The 13,772-nt window shown below is 47.5% G+C and overlaps 1 protein-coding gene across 1 annotated transcript in view; it reads right to left on the bottom strand.

The window, feature by feature from the left end:
* ANO4 (anoctamin 4) overlaps nt 1-13,772 on the bottom strand; it is a 344,842-nt gene that overhangs the window by 286,987 nt on the left and 44,083 nt on the right. Inside the window, exon 3 of the mRNA XM_073651462.1 lies at nt 13,021-13,275. Coding sequence (XP_073507563.1) covers nt 13,021-13,275 — 255 coding nt within the window. The remainder of the gene's footprint in view (nt 1-13,020; nt 13,276-13,772) is intronic.

Genomic DNA, 13,772 nt, shown 5'->3' with positions numbered 1-13,772 from the left:
TGCATCTCTGATTCCCCCCACTCCTAGTTAATTAATTGTATTTCAAAAAAATAAAACTTGTTATACTTAACCCCAGGGCCGGCTCCAGGTTTTTGTGGGCCCTGGGCGACAGAGTTTCAGTGGCCCCTTTAACACATACCATGATTCATGATGCACAGATACCACAGAGAAATATATATATATAGTACAAGGCCAAGGATTTCACTTACTACATTACATGAGCGATATCCTCAGCGCACAGTGCAGACCGGACAGTATAGTCCGCCATACAGTATTATGGGCACCATATAATGCTCCATACAGGATACTGACCCCCTTATAATGCTCCATGCAGGATACTGGTCCCCATATAATGCTCCATACAGGATACTGGTCCCCATATAACGCTCCATACAGGATACTGGTCCCCATATAACACTGCATACAGAATACTGGCCCCCATAAAATGCTCCATACAGAATACTGACCCCCATATAACGCTCCATACAGAATACTGACCCCCATATAACGCTCCATACAGAATACTGACCCCCATATAACGCTCCATACAGAATACTGACCCCCCATATAACACTCCATACAGAATATTGGCCCCCATGTAACGCTCCATGCAGGCTGTTCCCCCTTTATAATGCCCCATGCAGGATGACACCCCCCTTTTAATGCCCTATGCAGGATGTCACCTCTACCCCCCATAAAATGCCCCATGCAGGATGTCACCTCTCCCCCCATATAATGCCCCTTGCAGGATGTCACTTCCCCCCTTTTCAATGCCCCATGCAGTATGTCAGACCACCCCTTCCCTTACAATGCCCCATGCAGGAGGTCACACCCCCCCACTCCTTATAATGCCCCATGCAGGATGTCACACACCCACCCTCCTTATAATGCCCCATGCAGGATGTCAATTCCCCCCTCCCCCTCTTATAATGCCCCATGCAGGATGTCACACCCCCTCCCTTGTAATGCCCCATGCAGGATGTCAAACCCCCCTCCCTTATAATGCCCCATGCAGGATGTCACTTCCCCCCTTCCCCTCTTATAATGCCCCATGCAGGATGTCACACTCCCCCCCACCCCCATATAATGCCCCATGCAGGATGTCACACCCCCCTCCCTTATAATGCCCATGCAGGATGTCACCTCTCCCCCCATATAATGCCCCATGCAGGATGTCACCCCCCCCATATAATGCCCCATGCAGGATGTCACACCCCCCCCCATATAATGCCCCATGCAGGATGTCACCCCCCCATATAATGCCCCATGCAGGATGTCACCCCCCATATAATGCCCCATGCAGGATGTCACACCCACTCCCCCCCCCCATATAATGCCCCATGGCCTCATACATAAAAAAAAAATCAAATACTCACCTCACTTCTCACCTGATGCTGATCCAGACTCCAGCATCACCCGCGTCTTCGCGCTGTGACAGCTCAGGAGAGATCACGCGCGGTGTAAACATATCACCGCGCCCTCTGACCTGAGACGTCACAGTCAGAGGACACGGAAGACGCTGCGGAGGTACGGAGAGGGATAAGTATTGTGTCGGCTGCCGTGACATGACCGGAGATGTCCCTGCGCTCAGCATGGGGCCGGGGAACCATGCTGAGCGCAGGGACATCTCCGGTCATGTGACGGCGGGGGGTCCTGCGGGGGGGCCCCATGAGGAGACGCACAAGAGGGGGGCCCCAACGGGGCTCCGAGGGGGCCCAGACCGGCCGGGCCCCATGCTGGAGTCAGGACAGTCATGCCCTGATGGCGGCCGTGCTGGAGGCTGGAGGGGCCCCCTCTCCCTCGGGGGCCCCCGTTCAATGAAGCGGCTGCACGGGCTGTAAGTCCGCCCCTGGAGTATACAGACATTACAGCCCGGAACACAGCTGATTCTTTTCTGAGGCAAAACATTTCCCTGCCTGTATTTAAAACATGTTTTACCTCACAGAAAGAATCAGATGTGATCTCCTGCTGTAATGTCTGTACACTCTCTTTTGTCCCCTCCCCCGCCCAGGAGATGTGGTATGATCAGACCATGTTCCTGTACAGTCAGACACAACCATTACACAGTACACAGCAGGGGCACATTTATAAGATTATCTCAGCACAGGGACCTTTTTTAAAAAAACACATCCAATTGTGGAAATTAATATTATTTCAAAATCTATTCATTAAAATGAACTTTGTTCTTGGGAAAACCCCTTCAACTTAAAAAAAGAACAAATGATGCATATTTCATGGAAGCATTGAATAATGAATTTTCCATTTACTATTTCTTACTTTAATTGTTTGGGGGAGTCTTTCCATAAAGCTGGAATGAGCGCAGCATTCACACTATCAATGATGACTCAGGGTAACTAGAACCAGGAATAAAATGGCATCACTAGCTGTTGACTCAGAACAGGAATTAATGACAAGTGCAAACAATATCATCCTCTGCTGACAGGAAAAGCACATCCCTATCTGCTGACTATAATAAAAAGCCTCTGACACAGTAACAACTGGAAACAATAATGATTCCCAAAATTGTATACACAGAAAAATATTTCCTACAATTAACGCAGCAGAATACATATGGCATTCAAAGGTCACATGCCAACAATGCCATTTCGGTAAATATACTTTCACCTTCATCTCGGTTTATTTCATCCTGTCGGACACGAGTTAAAAAAATCAAGGAACTGCAAAACAATGTGATCTGTTTATTACAATGTTCATCTTTATTGCTAACCTCCCAACCTTTGAAGAACAGAAATATGCGGTGCTTGTAAGGTGCAAAATTTTAGGCCATGCCCACAGCCACGCCGATTTCCCCATTCCGTACTGATGCACTACCGAGCTTGCTGTCAGTCATAGTGTCAGGGCGTTCTTATAGCCGCCGCTCAGTGTGCTGTGAGCTGTGACTGTAGCCATGCCGGCATGCCTCTATTCGATATATTTTTTTTGTAATTAACCTCAATGGCAGATGCATGCAACTTTATAATATTTGCATACGTTTTGTTGCATACAGATGAGTAGACTTTTGTTCTTAGAAAAAAGTAGTACAAAAGTTGTGTCATATACGTAATACTTAGGTAATACTCCAAAATAAGAAAATTAGCAATATAATTCTATTACAAAAAATTATATTTCTGTACTTAAAATTGCATCACTGGTAACCTCTCCTGTAGTTTCACATTTTCTTGAAAATTGGGGCTCTTTTTTGCCTGGCCCAGTCTTTCTGATCAATGGGGTAATGGGATTTGTACCATCACTGATCACACATTAACAAGTTATTTCCATTACAGATGGGATATATCTGTATCATAACTGTTTGATGAATACAGGTCACACCTCTACGAACTGCAACAGACCCCTATCCCATCTAGTGGAAGTGGCCAGTGGCCCTCCTGTTGAACAGACAACCAAATGCTAGCAGCAACAGTATAAGGTCTGTCTGAAGCCATGAGTTCAAAAAGGCTACCTCAGACAGACTTGTTTCAAATCACTCCATCAAGCAAATCTCAGAAGATCCTTGGCCGTCACCATTTAACCCCTATATAGGGATCTGGACTTACAACAGGGTCTTGGTTGTGTCAACGAAGTTGGTGCTGGCTGAAGGAATGAGCCTGAAGCAAGGATGGTCAAACAAAGATGGGACATTGCCAAAACTGACAAAACCAGGCACAAAAATTGTAAACAAAACTGAAGTCAGAGGGAATGTCAGTCGTCAGATGCATACAGGTCAGTTAAGAGTGGTGTCAAGACAAGCCAGGGTCAGAATGTCGAGGGAGGGCAGCAATGACCCTTCACAGTTGACCAAGTGAGTGTCAAATTATTATGTTACAAGGTTGATTGCGCAATCCAACAGAAAACCAGACGGAGGCAAAGCTCTGTATGGGAGGATTTGAGAATTTCTAAACCCATTTATTTCTACTTAGCATTATATATTGTTTTGAGTATGTCAATAGCCAATCACCTACAGCCATACTACAGACTTGAACCAATGTTAGTACAATTATTACGGAAACACACATATGGTCATATTATCGTTAGTTTGGTGCATGATGGAAAGTTACAAGGTTACACATCCCGGCTCAGACTAGTTAGATAACAGGAGCAGGGTGTCTCATAGAATGTTCTTGAGAAAAAAAGTTCTTGTGAGAAAATTGCGTGTGAAGCAGGATAAAAGAATGAAAGAATGTATATAGTAATAATAACATGATTTTAGGAGCAAGCTGCAAAAATAGAGTAGCTATAGCATGAATATCAATATGTCCTTTACAACAATAATGAGAAATTACAAAAAAAAAGGTCAGGGTCACTAATCAGGAATAGAACATACAAATCATACCAGAAATGTAGGGAAACCAAATAATAAGTAGCGTATGGTACTAACCCATTGGCTACAGTAGGGAGCTGATGATTACACCTGCTGAGCTGTTGGACAGAACACACACCTATTCTGCCTGACTGGGCGGCATCAACAGGTTCCAGCCATAAAAGTATACTGGGCTGGACATAGCCTGTGTCGTCAAACGATATTGGCCATAACATCTCCTCTATGACCAGGCACCTGGTGAAAGTGGCAGATGTTGCTGGAACAGAGATGTAACAGTCATATCACTATGGAGAGTACATGATACCATGGTCAATGATTGTCTTCCGTAGTCAACTGGTGACAGACGATACGTCATCAGACTGTAAGGACAATGGAAAGTTGCACGTTTTGTAGGAGGGTCACTAAATTTCAAAGGTCATCATTGTTTTACTTGCAAGTGTTTATTTGGGGTCAGAAAAGTCCTGGGATGTGTAGACCCAGACCAGACATTAGGGAAATGAGGACTGGTAACTATATCCAGAGTAAAAGACAGCTAATAAGTTATATTTGTATTGGGAAGGAATTCCATTTTTATGCACATAAGATTGTATTATTGTGTTAAATATTTTTTCATGATAGATCACAGATAGTGATGAGCGAATGTGCTCGGATAAGGAGTTATCCAAGCATGCTCGGGCTCTATCCGAGTATCTTCAGCGTGCTCGAAAAATAGGTTCGAGTTGCTGCACATGCATGGATTGACCATCAAACAGGCAATCCATGCATGTGTTGCTACTGTCGAACAGCCACTAGACATGCAGCTGAGGCAACTCAAACTTATTTTTCAAGCACGCTGAAGATACTCAGTTAGCACCCGAGCATGCTTGGATAACCCCTTATCTGAGCACGTTCGCTCATCACTAATCACCGATTGATCATCTTTGAAATAATTTTTTAGTAACATCATAGTAAGTAATATATAGATATATATAAAGAGTAGGTAGAAGATAGATCTTCCACCTACGCTTTTCTGCTATGTTTTAAAAATACTTTAATAAAGAAAGAAAAAGTTTTTCAATCTGCACCCAGGAGCTGGAACAAGCCTGCATCTTTTTTCCTAAATTTAAAAAGTGCCTATATTTAAAAACATTATCAATCAATACCCATTAATAAAGATGAGAATAACCCTTTAATGAAGTACATTGTTAACTAGAAACCAGCACACCTCACTCTAAAATGGTTAATAAACTGCATCTTATGCATCCGCTTTAGTTTATATACAGCTTTTAAATAGGCTGTTAATTGCTGAGCAGAGAGACAGACAACAGCGGAAGGAAAAGTACATCCGATACTGGGGCTAGAAACAATGCACGTGTGACCTGTAGAGCCAAGTATTCAATTACATGTCACTCTTTTCCTCTTATCCCAGGAACCCAATTATGGTGGCATGAAATCTCACAAAGGTTCCATCAAACATTTAAATACATAAGACAACCGTACAAGTTTCATATATCATGGTAGAATATTTTACATAGTAATTGCATAATATTGGCTGCAGAGAACAGGAAGTCTTCTAAAATTTGCTTAAAAACTGTGTGCAGTAATCAGTGCCCCACAGAGGGGTGTAATGTACACCAATTTTTGCCAACCAGCTGAATGTACTGTATAGTTGATGTGACTACATACCTAGTTTGATGCTGAAAAGAACTCATCACCATTAAGTGCTGTATGTAGATATGGTGTGAGTTCAGGTGTGCAGCAAATTGGCAGTGAATTCCAGGCAAAGTTTGCAATATGTTAAAGAGAATCTGTCACCTAATCTGAGAGTAGCCTAATGTAAGGAGAGAGACCCTGATTCCGGGGATGTGTCACTTACTGGACTGCTTGCTGTTGTTTTTATAGAATCACTGTTTTATCAGCAGGAGAGTAACACTAGATGACTAGAAAATCTTCTGTTATGTAGTGAAGCATATTCATAAGCCCTATATAACCCTGCCTCCAGGCAGATTTCTGCCTATGCACAGTGTACACAGAAAGCTGCCAATCAGTGGTATGGATGGGCTATACAGAGCTCCGCATTCAGAGAACTGCTATTAGAATTGCAGCAGATAAAAAAGTGATATTATCATAACTACAGGAAGAAGTCCAGTAGAGTACAAAACTAGAATCAGGGTCTCTGTCCCTACATCATGCTGCTCTCTCTCAGATGGACTAGCAAAAACGTGGTACAGATTCCCTTTATGCAAGGGTTTACTGCAGATCGGTGAGCATTTTCACTATTTGGTAAAAGCCTTCGCAAATATTAATGTCAAGTCTGCAAATAACAGGCATGTTACAGTAGTGAAGGTACACAGCAAGCACTTAAGAGGAATTTGTCAGTGAGATCATCCTTCCCCACACCCCCCCCAACCTTATATATGTGTGGCGCCCCTGAGGGTTCGACTCTCACAGGAATGCTGCACTTCTTTAATGGAGTGTGGTGTTCCTCCTCTGAGGTAAGGCCGGTGTGATGGTAGTGACCTAGCCTTTTGCATCCAACACCACACTTCTCCACCAGAGGGAGCTGGTATACACTAGGTGCTGCTCCCCTGGTTACAGGGAGACTAGGGAACACAAAGTGGTAGGAACCAGTTAGTGGGTGTGGGTGGAGGAACACTAGTAAGTTACACTTCAAATTTCATATTTAATAGAATGCCATCTTTGATCTTGGTTGTTTTTGGGCTGTCAAGTGGTCTAAACTACTGTGTGTAAAGTGACTTCCCTCCGGGAGCGCAGATCCTGTGTGGGCCTGCACCGGTATGGGACACAGCCCTCGTACCCCGATCTATGGGATGAGAGGAAGGTTGCAGACAAGGAATGTCTCAACCCGGCCAAGGACCAGGATCAAGAAGGCCCGGGAGCTTCAGAGTGTGGCTCCCTACCAAATGGGTCTCGGGGAGGATGCAGACGGAGCGGAGCACGCCACCTGTCCTCGCCTACCTGATCTATTCAGAGGGATTCTGGCTGCGAGAGGGGTACCGGCCCCCGACATCCGACCTCACACTCTATGTCCAGGACGGGAAAGCCCGGTTAGGCCCTGAGGATCCCGCCGGGCCTTGGATGGAGAGGAATTGCCACCCGAGCCCTACACCTGAGAGGTGCTCAGAGGGAGAACCGGCCTATCTACACACGCACAGACGGGAAAGGGTAAAGTCTGTAGTGCAGGAACACTCTGGTGTAGGGATGCTACCTCACACTGGACTTCCTCGGAGGTAGTCGGATCCCCGTCCCTGGTGACTGCAGGACTCCGCGAGGAGCAGGGAGAAGCCTTGCGCTGCTTGAGAGAGAACTGTGAGTAAAGCCTTGGAAGTTCATCCCTATAGCCTCCGGACTGTTCATTTCGCGCCATACCACGCGACGCAGTGCCCTTACTCCCCGCACTACTAACCCTCCTCTATCCTGCCTTGCCTGCCCTGAGGCCACGCTCCGCCTGTGGGGAGCAGAGAGAACTCTAGCCGCCAAGACACCGGGCCTCAGCTGGCGCATCACCAGACACCACAATTGGCGTAGTCGACAATTACCACTCAACCCAGAAAGCCCTAACATCATTTTTTTAATGTGACGGCCCTGGGCACGGAACGGGTCCGGGCCACGGCTGCATCCTCCTCAACATCTGACCCGGCTCCGAGTATCCCCCATCTTCCCAGGGCTGGGCTTGCGAGCGTCACATCACTGTCGTAGTCGGCAGGATTGCGTGCCCGCAGCAACGAAGAAAAGTGCCCATTGCTATTGGGTACTGTGTGCCTTACACCTTGGACTGTTGTTTTACACTTAAAATGGCGCGCGCCCAAGAAGAACAGGCGCCATTATGCTGTGAAAAGACTGTCTTTGTACGCCTCCCATCGTGGGCTGGGCTCCCGCTTGGCGCCAAAAATGTGGACTGCCCCTTCCATCAGAGACTGTCCGCGGGGTAATGCCCGTCAAAGTGGATGGGCTGAACGAAGGTGGGCCTGTCAGCATTCCGCCCAGGAACCGCCGCGAAAGACGAGGAAGAAGAGAAGCAACAAGGTGCAGCCATTGCAGTCGGAGCTTGGCAGTCAATGGAGGCAGACATGGATGTCTCCGGGGAGCAAGACCACGCGACCACTGAACCCGGTTCAGGCCCTTCACCCAGAAGAGAGCAAGGCGGCAGCGTATTGACTCTGGGAGATATTGAGTTTCTCCACATGGAGGCTCCGGGACTTGCTAGGAGGCAGAAGGAGGCCCATGAGGCGGCAAAGGCAGCGTTGAAAGCGGAGATGCTGCAACGTATCCGAGACCGCCGCCGAGGAGTGGAGGTTCCAGGACCAGTCGACCCGGAGGTCGAAGTCGAGAGTGACCTGGCGGCGGGTGAGTCTGCAACCCCTGCCCCGGCTGCAGAGCCAACAGAGACTATTCTGGACCTCATGGCGGAGTACATAGCCCCCCACGCGGTCACCTGGGAGCAAGCGCTAGATCCTGAGCTGCAATCGGCAGCCGTCGGTGGGGACCTGCGGTGCCGCCCAAGCTCGGAAACGGAGGTGCCTGGAGCTGCGGAGGAGGCTACCGGCTCCAATCCGGACTGGTCCGCATCTTCCGAGGACTTGCAGCAACCCGTCCTCGCCCCGCTACCTGCACCAGCGGTGACCTGGCCCGAGGCCGAGGAGTGGGCCTGGGAAAACCAGGGGGGCGACCTAATGGGCTTCCCGCGGGAGACCCAAGCGGAAGCGCGAAGGAGGAGCCAATGGTGCAGCAATCAAATCTTCCAGCTAGCACGGGAACAACGTCGGTGGGAGCAACGCTGTGAGCACCTCGAAGTCAGGACCAAGGCTGCAAAGACTCGGGCGCAACAGGAGAAGGCCACCCGTCCCAGTCCCTGGTATGAAGGCCAGATCGTCCGATTTCACCATGAGGCGGGGTGGGGGTTTATCCGGTGTCCCATGCTCCAGGACGATGTGTTCGTCAGCAGGCGGGACGTCGAGCCGCGCCTTAAGATGGGACATCCCAGCCGGAACCTCTTCCCGGGCGATACTGTGACTTTCACTCGCCATCAGGGGGAGCGTGGGTGGTACGCCCTGGACGTCCGCAAAGTGTCTGGGAGTGACGCCACCCCGCCGTCAGCCTCAAGTGACCGGCTAGCCTCTGTCGGGAGGAATGAGCCTTTCCCTCCACGTGAGCCCCAAGTCTAGAGCAGCCCCCGGCTGCTGTTGTTGTTGTTTCAGGTTCAAACAATTGCTGCTATTTTTGTGTTTTTCCTTTATATAGAGACTTTGGTCCCTGCGGACTCTGGCAGGCGGCGGACTGCATTGTAAATAGTTATGCAACTATTTAGGTGCTCCCTATTGGTTTTATACAAAACCGTGTCTTCTTTCTACCTCAGACCTCAGAAGCAAAACCTGTCTGGAGTGGCTTGTGTGGGGGTCCAGCTCCGGATCTTCATGCCCTGCAGTCACCCCAGGGCCCACGTAGAGGGTTTAGGGCAGGTCCCTCTTGCTACTGAACTGACCCTCGTCACCTTTAACCAGTCCGCTGCCTTGATCAAAAAGTCTCTTGTCTTAATTTATAATTTTGCACTTTTATATCTTTATACTTTTATAATTTTATACTTTGCACTTTTGTACTCTTATAACTGTTATGCAACGTTACAAGAAATGTGCCTCCCATAAAGGGATGATAGTTTTACTTGTTATATAAAAATAAATTTTCCTGGGTGTTACTTCCTTTGCAGCCCGCAGACGTGCTGTGTTTTACCAGGGGGGAATGTGGCGCCCCTGAGGGTTCGACCGCCACAGGAATGTTGCACTTCTTTAATGGAGTGTGGTGTTCCTCCTCTGAGGTAAGGCCGCTGTGATGGTAGTGACCTAGCCTTTTGCATCCAACACCACATTCCACCAGAGGGAGCTAGTATGCACTAGTGCTGCTCCCCTGGTTACAGGGAGACTGGGGAACATAAAGTGGTAGGAACCAGTTAGTGGGTGTGGGTGGAGGAACACTAGTAAGTTACACTTCAAATTTCATATTTAATAGAATGCCATCTTTGATCTTGGTTGTTTTTGGGCTGTCAAGCAGTCTAAACTACTGTGTGTAAAGTGACTTCCCTCTTTATAGCGCAGATCCTGTGTGGGCCTGCACCGGTATGGGACACAGCCCTCGTACCCCGATCTAACGGGTCCGGGCCACGGCTGCATCCCCCTCAACATCTGACCCGGCTCCGAGTATCCCCCATCTTCCCAGGGCAGGGCTTGCGAGCGTCACATATGGACATGCAGCTCTTTGAAATGTAAATCTATTAACAACTTTATATCCTCTATCTGTTGCTGCATTCCAGATTTATTAGCATTTTAATTCATATGCTACTGAGACATTAAAGGTGTTGTCCAGTCAGAACCAATAAGTCTGCAGTCTCTCTGTGTGACTGCAGACTTATGAATCCCCCAGTGCACGCACTGTGCGCAGCGGAGATTCGCCAGTTTCAGATTCAGTAACGGAGGGTATGTATGTGTTATGCACTTGTATTGTATATAACTTATACATACACTTCGTTCCCGGGTCAGAAACCAGCGAATCCCCGCAGCTCACAGTGCATACGCTGGGGGGATTCATGTCTGCAATCACACAGAGAGACTGCAGACTTATCGGTTTTGACTGGACAACCCCTTTAAGTTCTCTGGATATGAAAGAGCACCTAAAGGGGTTTGCCATTTTCTCCTATTATTGCCGCTTTCTTCACAAACATACTAGCACTTCTATCCATAAAATGGCTGCTGATGACCAGATCAGCCCTTCAGCCTCCTCCAGTTTTCTATGTGAGGCGGTTTACAATTGGAGGAGACTTATGGACAGGCTGCATTCTTGTCAGTTTGAGAGTAAAGGTGCACTAACAAGAAGATGGCCAACTCCTTTAAGGAATGACTGTTTCCCCACCCAACATCAGCCTCATTAGCTTGATTGATAGCTCATTGTCTGATTTTCTTGCCTGACACCTGACTTTACACAGGCAGTGAGCTATCAATCAAGCTAATGAGGCTGGTGCTGGGGAGGGAACAACTTCGGGAGGCAGTAGATCCTTCAGTGCTCTAGCAGGTCAAGAGCACTTAATGCCTTATTTGCATATGAAATAAAATGCTAATTACTCTGTAATGCAGCAATAGATAGAAGATATAAAGATGTAAAAATAAGTGGTTAGGGGGTTGATCCTACTGACAGATTCCTTTTAAATATGTATCAGAAAAATCCATTACACATGAATGTTATAGAAGAACCCTATTTACATGTATTGTACTATACTTTGCTGCAGATTTTCAGAAAGGATTCCACAACACATGTGCCTTTGTCTGAATGAGGTCTACAAAAAACCCGATTTTTCTTTGTGTTTTACACTTTTTTTAAACTATTTTTCTTATGGTAGTGTAGCGCCCCTGCGGGTCCAGTTGCCACAGAGGTACTGCATCTCACCCAGAGGTGTGGTACCCCACTCTCAGGTAAGGAGGGAGTACTACCCGGGACACACACACCCACATCCAATACACTCCACTTCAGTAGGGAAGGGTGAAATTGCTCCTAAGGGAGAACACAGTTCCTGGTCCCTAGCTGGAGGGTGGAACTAGGTAGAGGAGGTGGGTGGAGGAAGAAGTTCAGTGGAGCATAGAGGGTAGGAGTATAAAAAGAAGGGTGGAAAGATCTAGAAGGTAGTCAGAAGGAGTTCTGCTCAGGAGAGCAAGGAAGGAGAGAAAGGAGAGGGGCCCAGTCAGAGAGGCCCAGGAGAAGAAAAGAGAGGAAAGAAGATGGGAGAAGTGAGGAGGGCTCCAGAGAGACAGAGGGGATCCCAGGGGCACGGTGAGTGCGGATGCCACCCGTGCGCCAAAATTCACACTGATGTGGAGGGATTAGGCCGCAGTAGGGGACCGGCCCCAGACTAGTGGAGTACTTTAGGTGTCAGCTAGCAAACTGGAGGCTGCAGCATTTCAGGTGCTGTAGCCACACTCCACACTTAATCGCCGAAAAGGTGGCCATAGAGTACCAAGGGGACAGACCAGACGTCGCCCGACAAGGCCCGCGGGCACTGGCTTGGGACACTAAGTGTGAGGTGCAGGGCAGGAGGGTGAGAGCCAGCGCAGTGAGACGACCTAGAGAGGTACACAGAACGGGGTCCCGTCCAAGTGCTCCTGAGATACCAGAGAGTTTGCTGGTTCACTACCCCGGAGGACACAGGGGGGTTATAATCTGGCCATTGTAACCTGGAGCAGCTCAACAACTGTGAGTAAAACCTGAAGAATGCACCCCACTGTGTCCTTGACTAATTGCTGCGTCACCTGTCCTGCACTACATGAGCAACATCTACCTCATAAAATCATACACTGCCCTGGAGCTTAGCTCTGCCCGTGGAGAGCTGAACCAACTCTGCTGCGTCACCATCAGCTCCAGAGGATCTGCACCGCAGCGGTGGCCCCATATAGCCGCATACCACGGGTGGCGTCACAAATATTATTCCCTAAAACTTTATTCCCCTTTTCCTTTTCCTTTAATTGACCGCCCTGGGTCACAGACTGGGTCACTGCCACCGTGACATCCCCCAGCACCGACCGGCCCAGCTACCGAGTACCCCACGGCCCAGGGGGCGCGTCAGTAGTACCTAGGTGGATATATTATATTTGTTTTTGGGAGCACCTAAATGTGAGCAATCCCTTCACCTTATCTCTCTAGTAGCTCCACTTTATATGCCTTACCATGATTGGCTTCTGAGTCCTGACTTAGGGTTTCTTGACTGTCGCTGTGAGAGACTGCAGGAATAATGGACAGAGATGTTGGACAAGATAGAGATGCTGATACATCCATCTGTGCAAGGAAGGAGCAAGACACTGGAGCTGCAGGGACTTCACAATTATGCTGGGATTGTTCGTATGGATGGTATGCATCATTGTGAACATATGGAGGTTTCCAATGTGATATTCCTATCGCAACTGGTCCATTAACTTCAAAGCCTAGAATATAGGAAATTAAAAAAATTGCATTTCATCCATCTTTTCATGCCATTGATACATTCATATGTCACTTGTTTTACATTCTAGTGTAAGAACCCTTAGGAAACAATTTCATAGAAGTATTTATTAGAACATTTTTATTTTAAAATTGTATTTTCTCGACAGGGCAATTTTTCCAACTTTCTGAAATTCACAATCTGCAAACAAGCTATTCACTATGTGTAAACTTTTTTTATTTAATTATTGATCAGTCTTTGCAAATTTATGAATCATTGTAATATACTTAATTACCTTATCCTGTTTCCTTTTCTCCCAAGCTCTGTAATAGTGGGGAAGGACGTAGCCTTCCTTTTGGCACTGAAGTAGTTAAAGGGAGTGTTCCCGTAGTTAAACCTCTCAGAACTGTTGGTAGGCCAAGCTAAGAGGTTAGCATCAGTGGTCCAGTCAGTAGAGTAGAGGGGGAACTTAGTGCCCTGACCAAGCCTTGAGTGTTATAG

This window comes from Phyllobates terribilis, unplaced genomic scaffold (assembly GCF_046119375.1).
Source record: "Phyllobates terribilis strain yellow unplaced genomic scaffold, ASM4611937v1 Scaffold_11__3_contigs__length_659146591, whole genome shotgun sequence".
Lineage (NCBI taxonomy): Eukaryota > Metazoa > Chordata > Amphibia > Anura > Dendrobatidae > Phyllobates > Phyllobates terribilis.
Note: the sequence above shows the minus strand (reverse complement) of the source record. Positions and strands in the feature narration are given on the sequence as shown.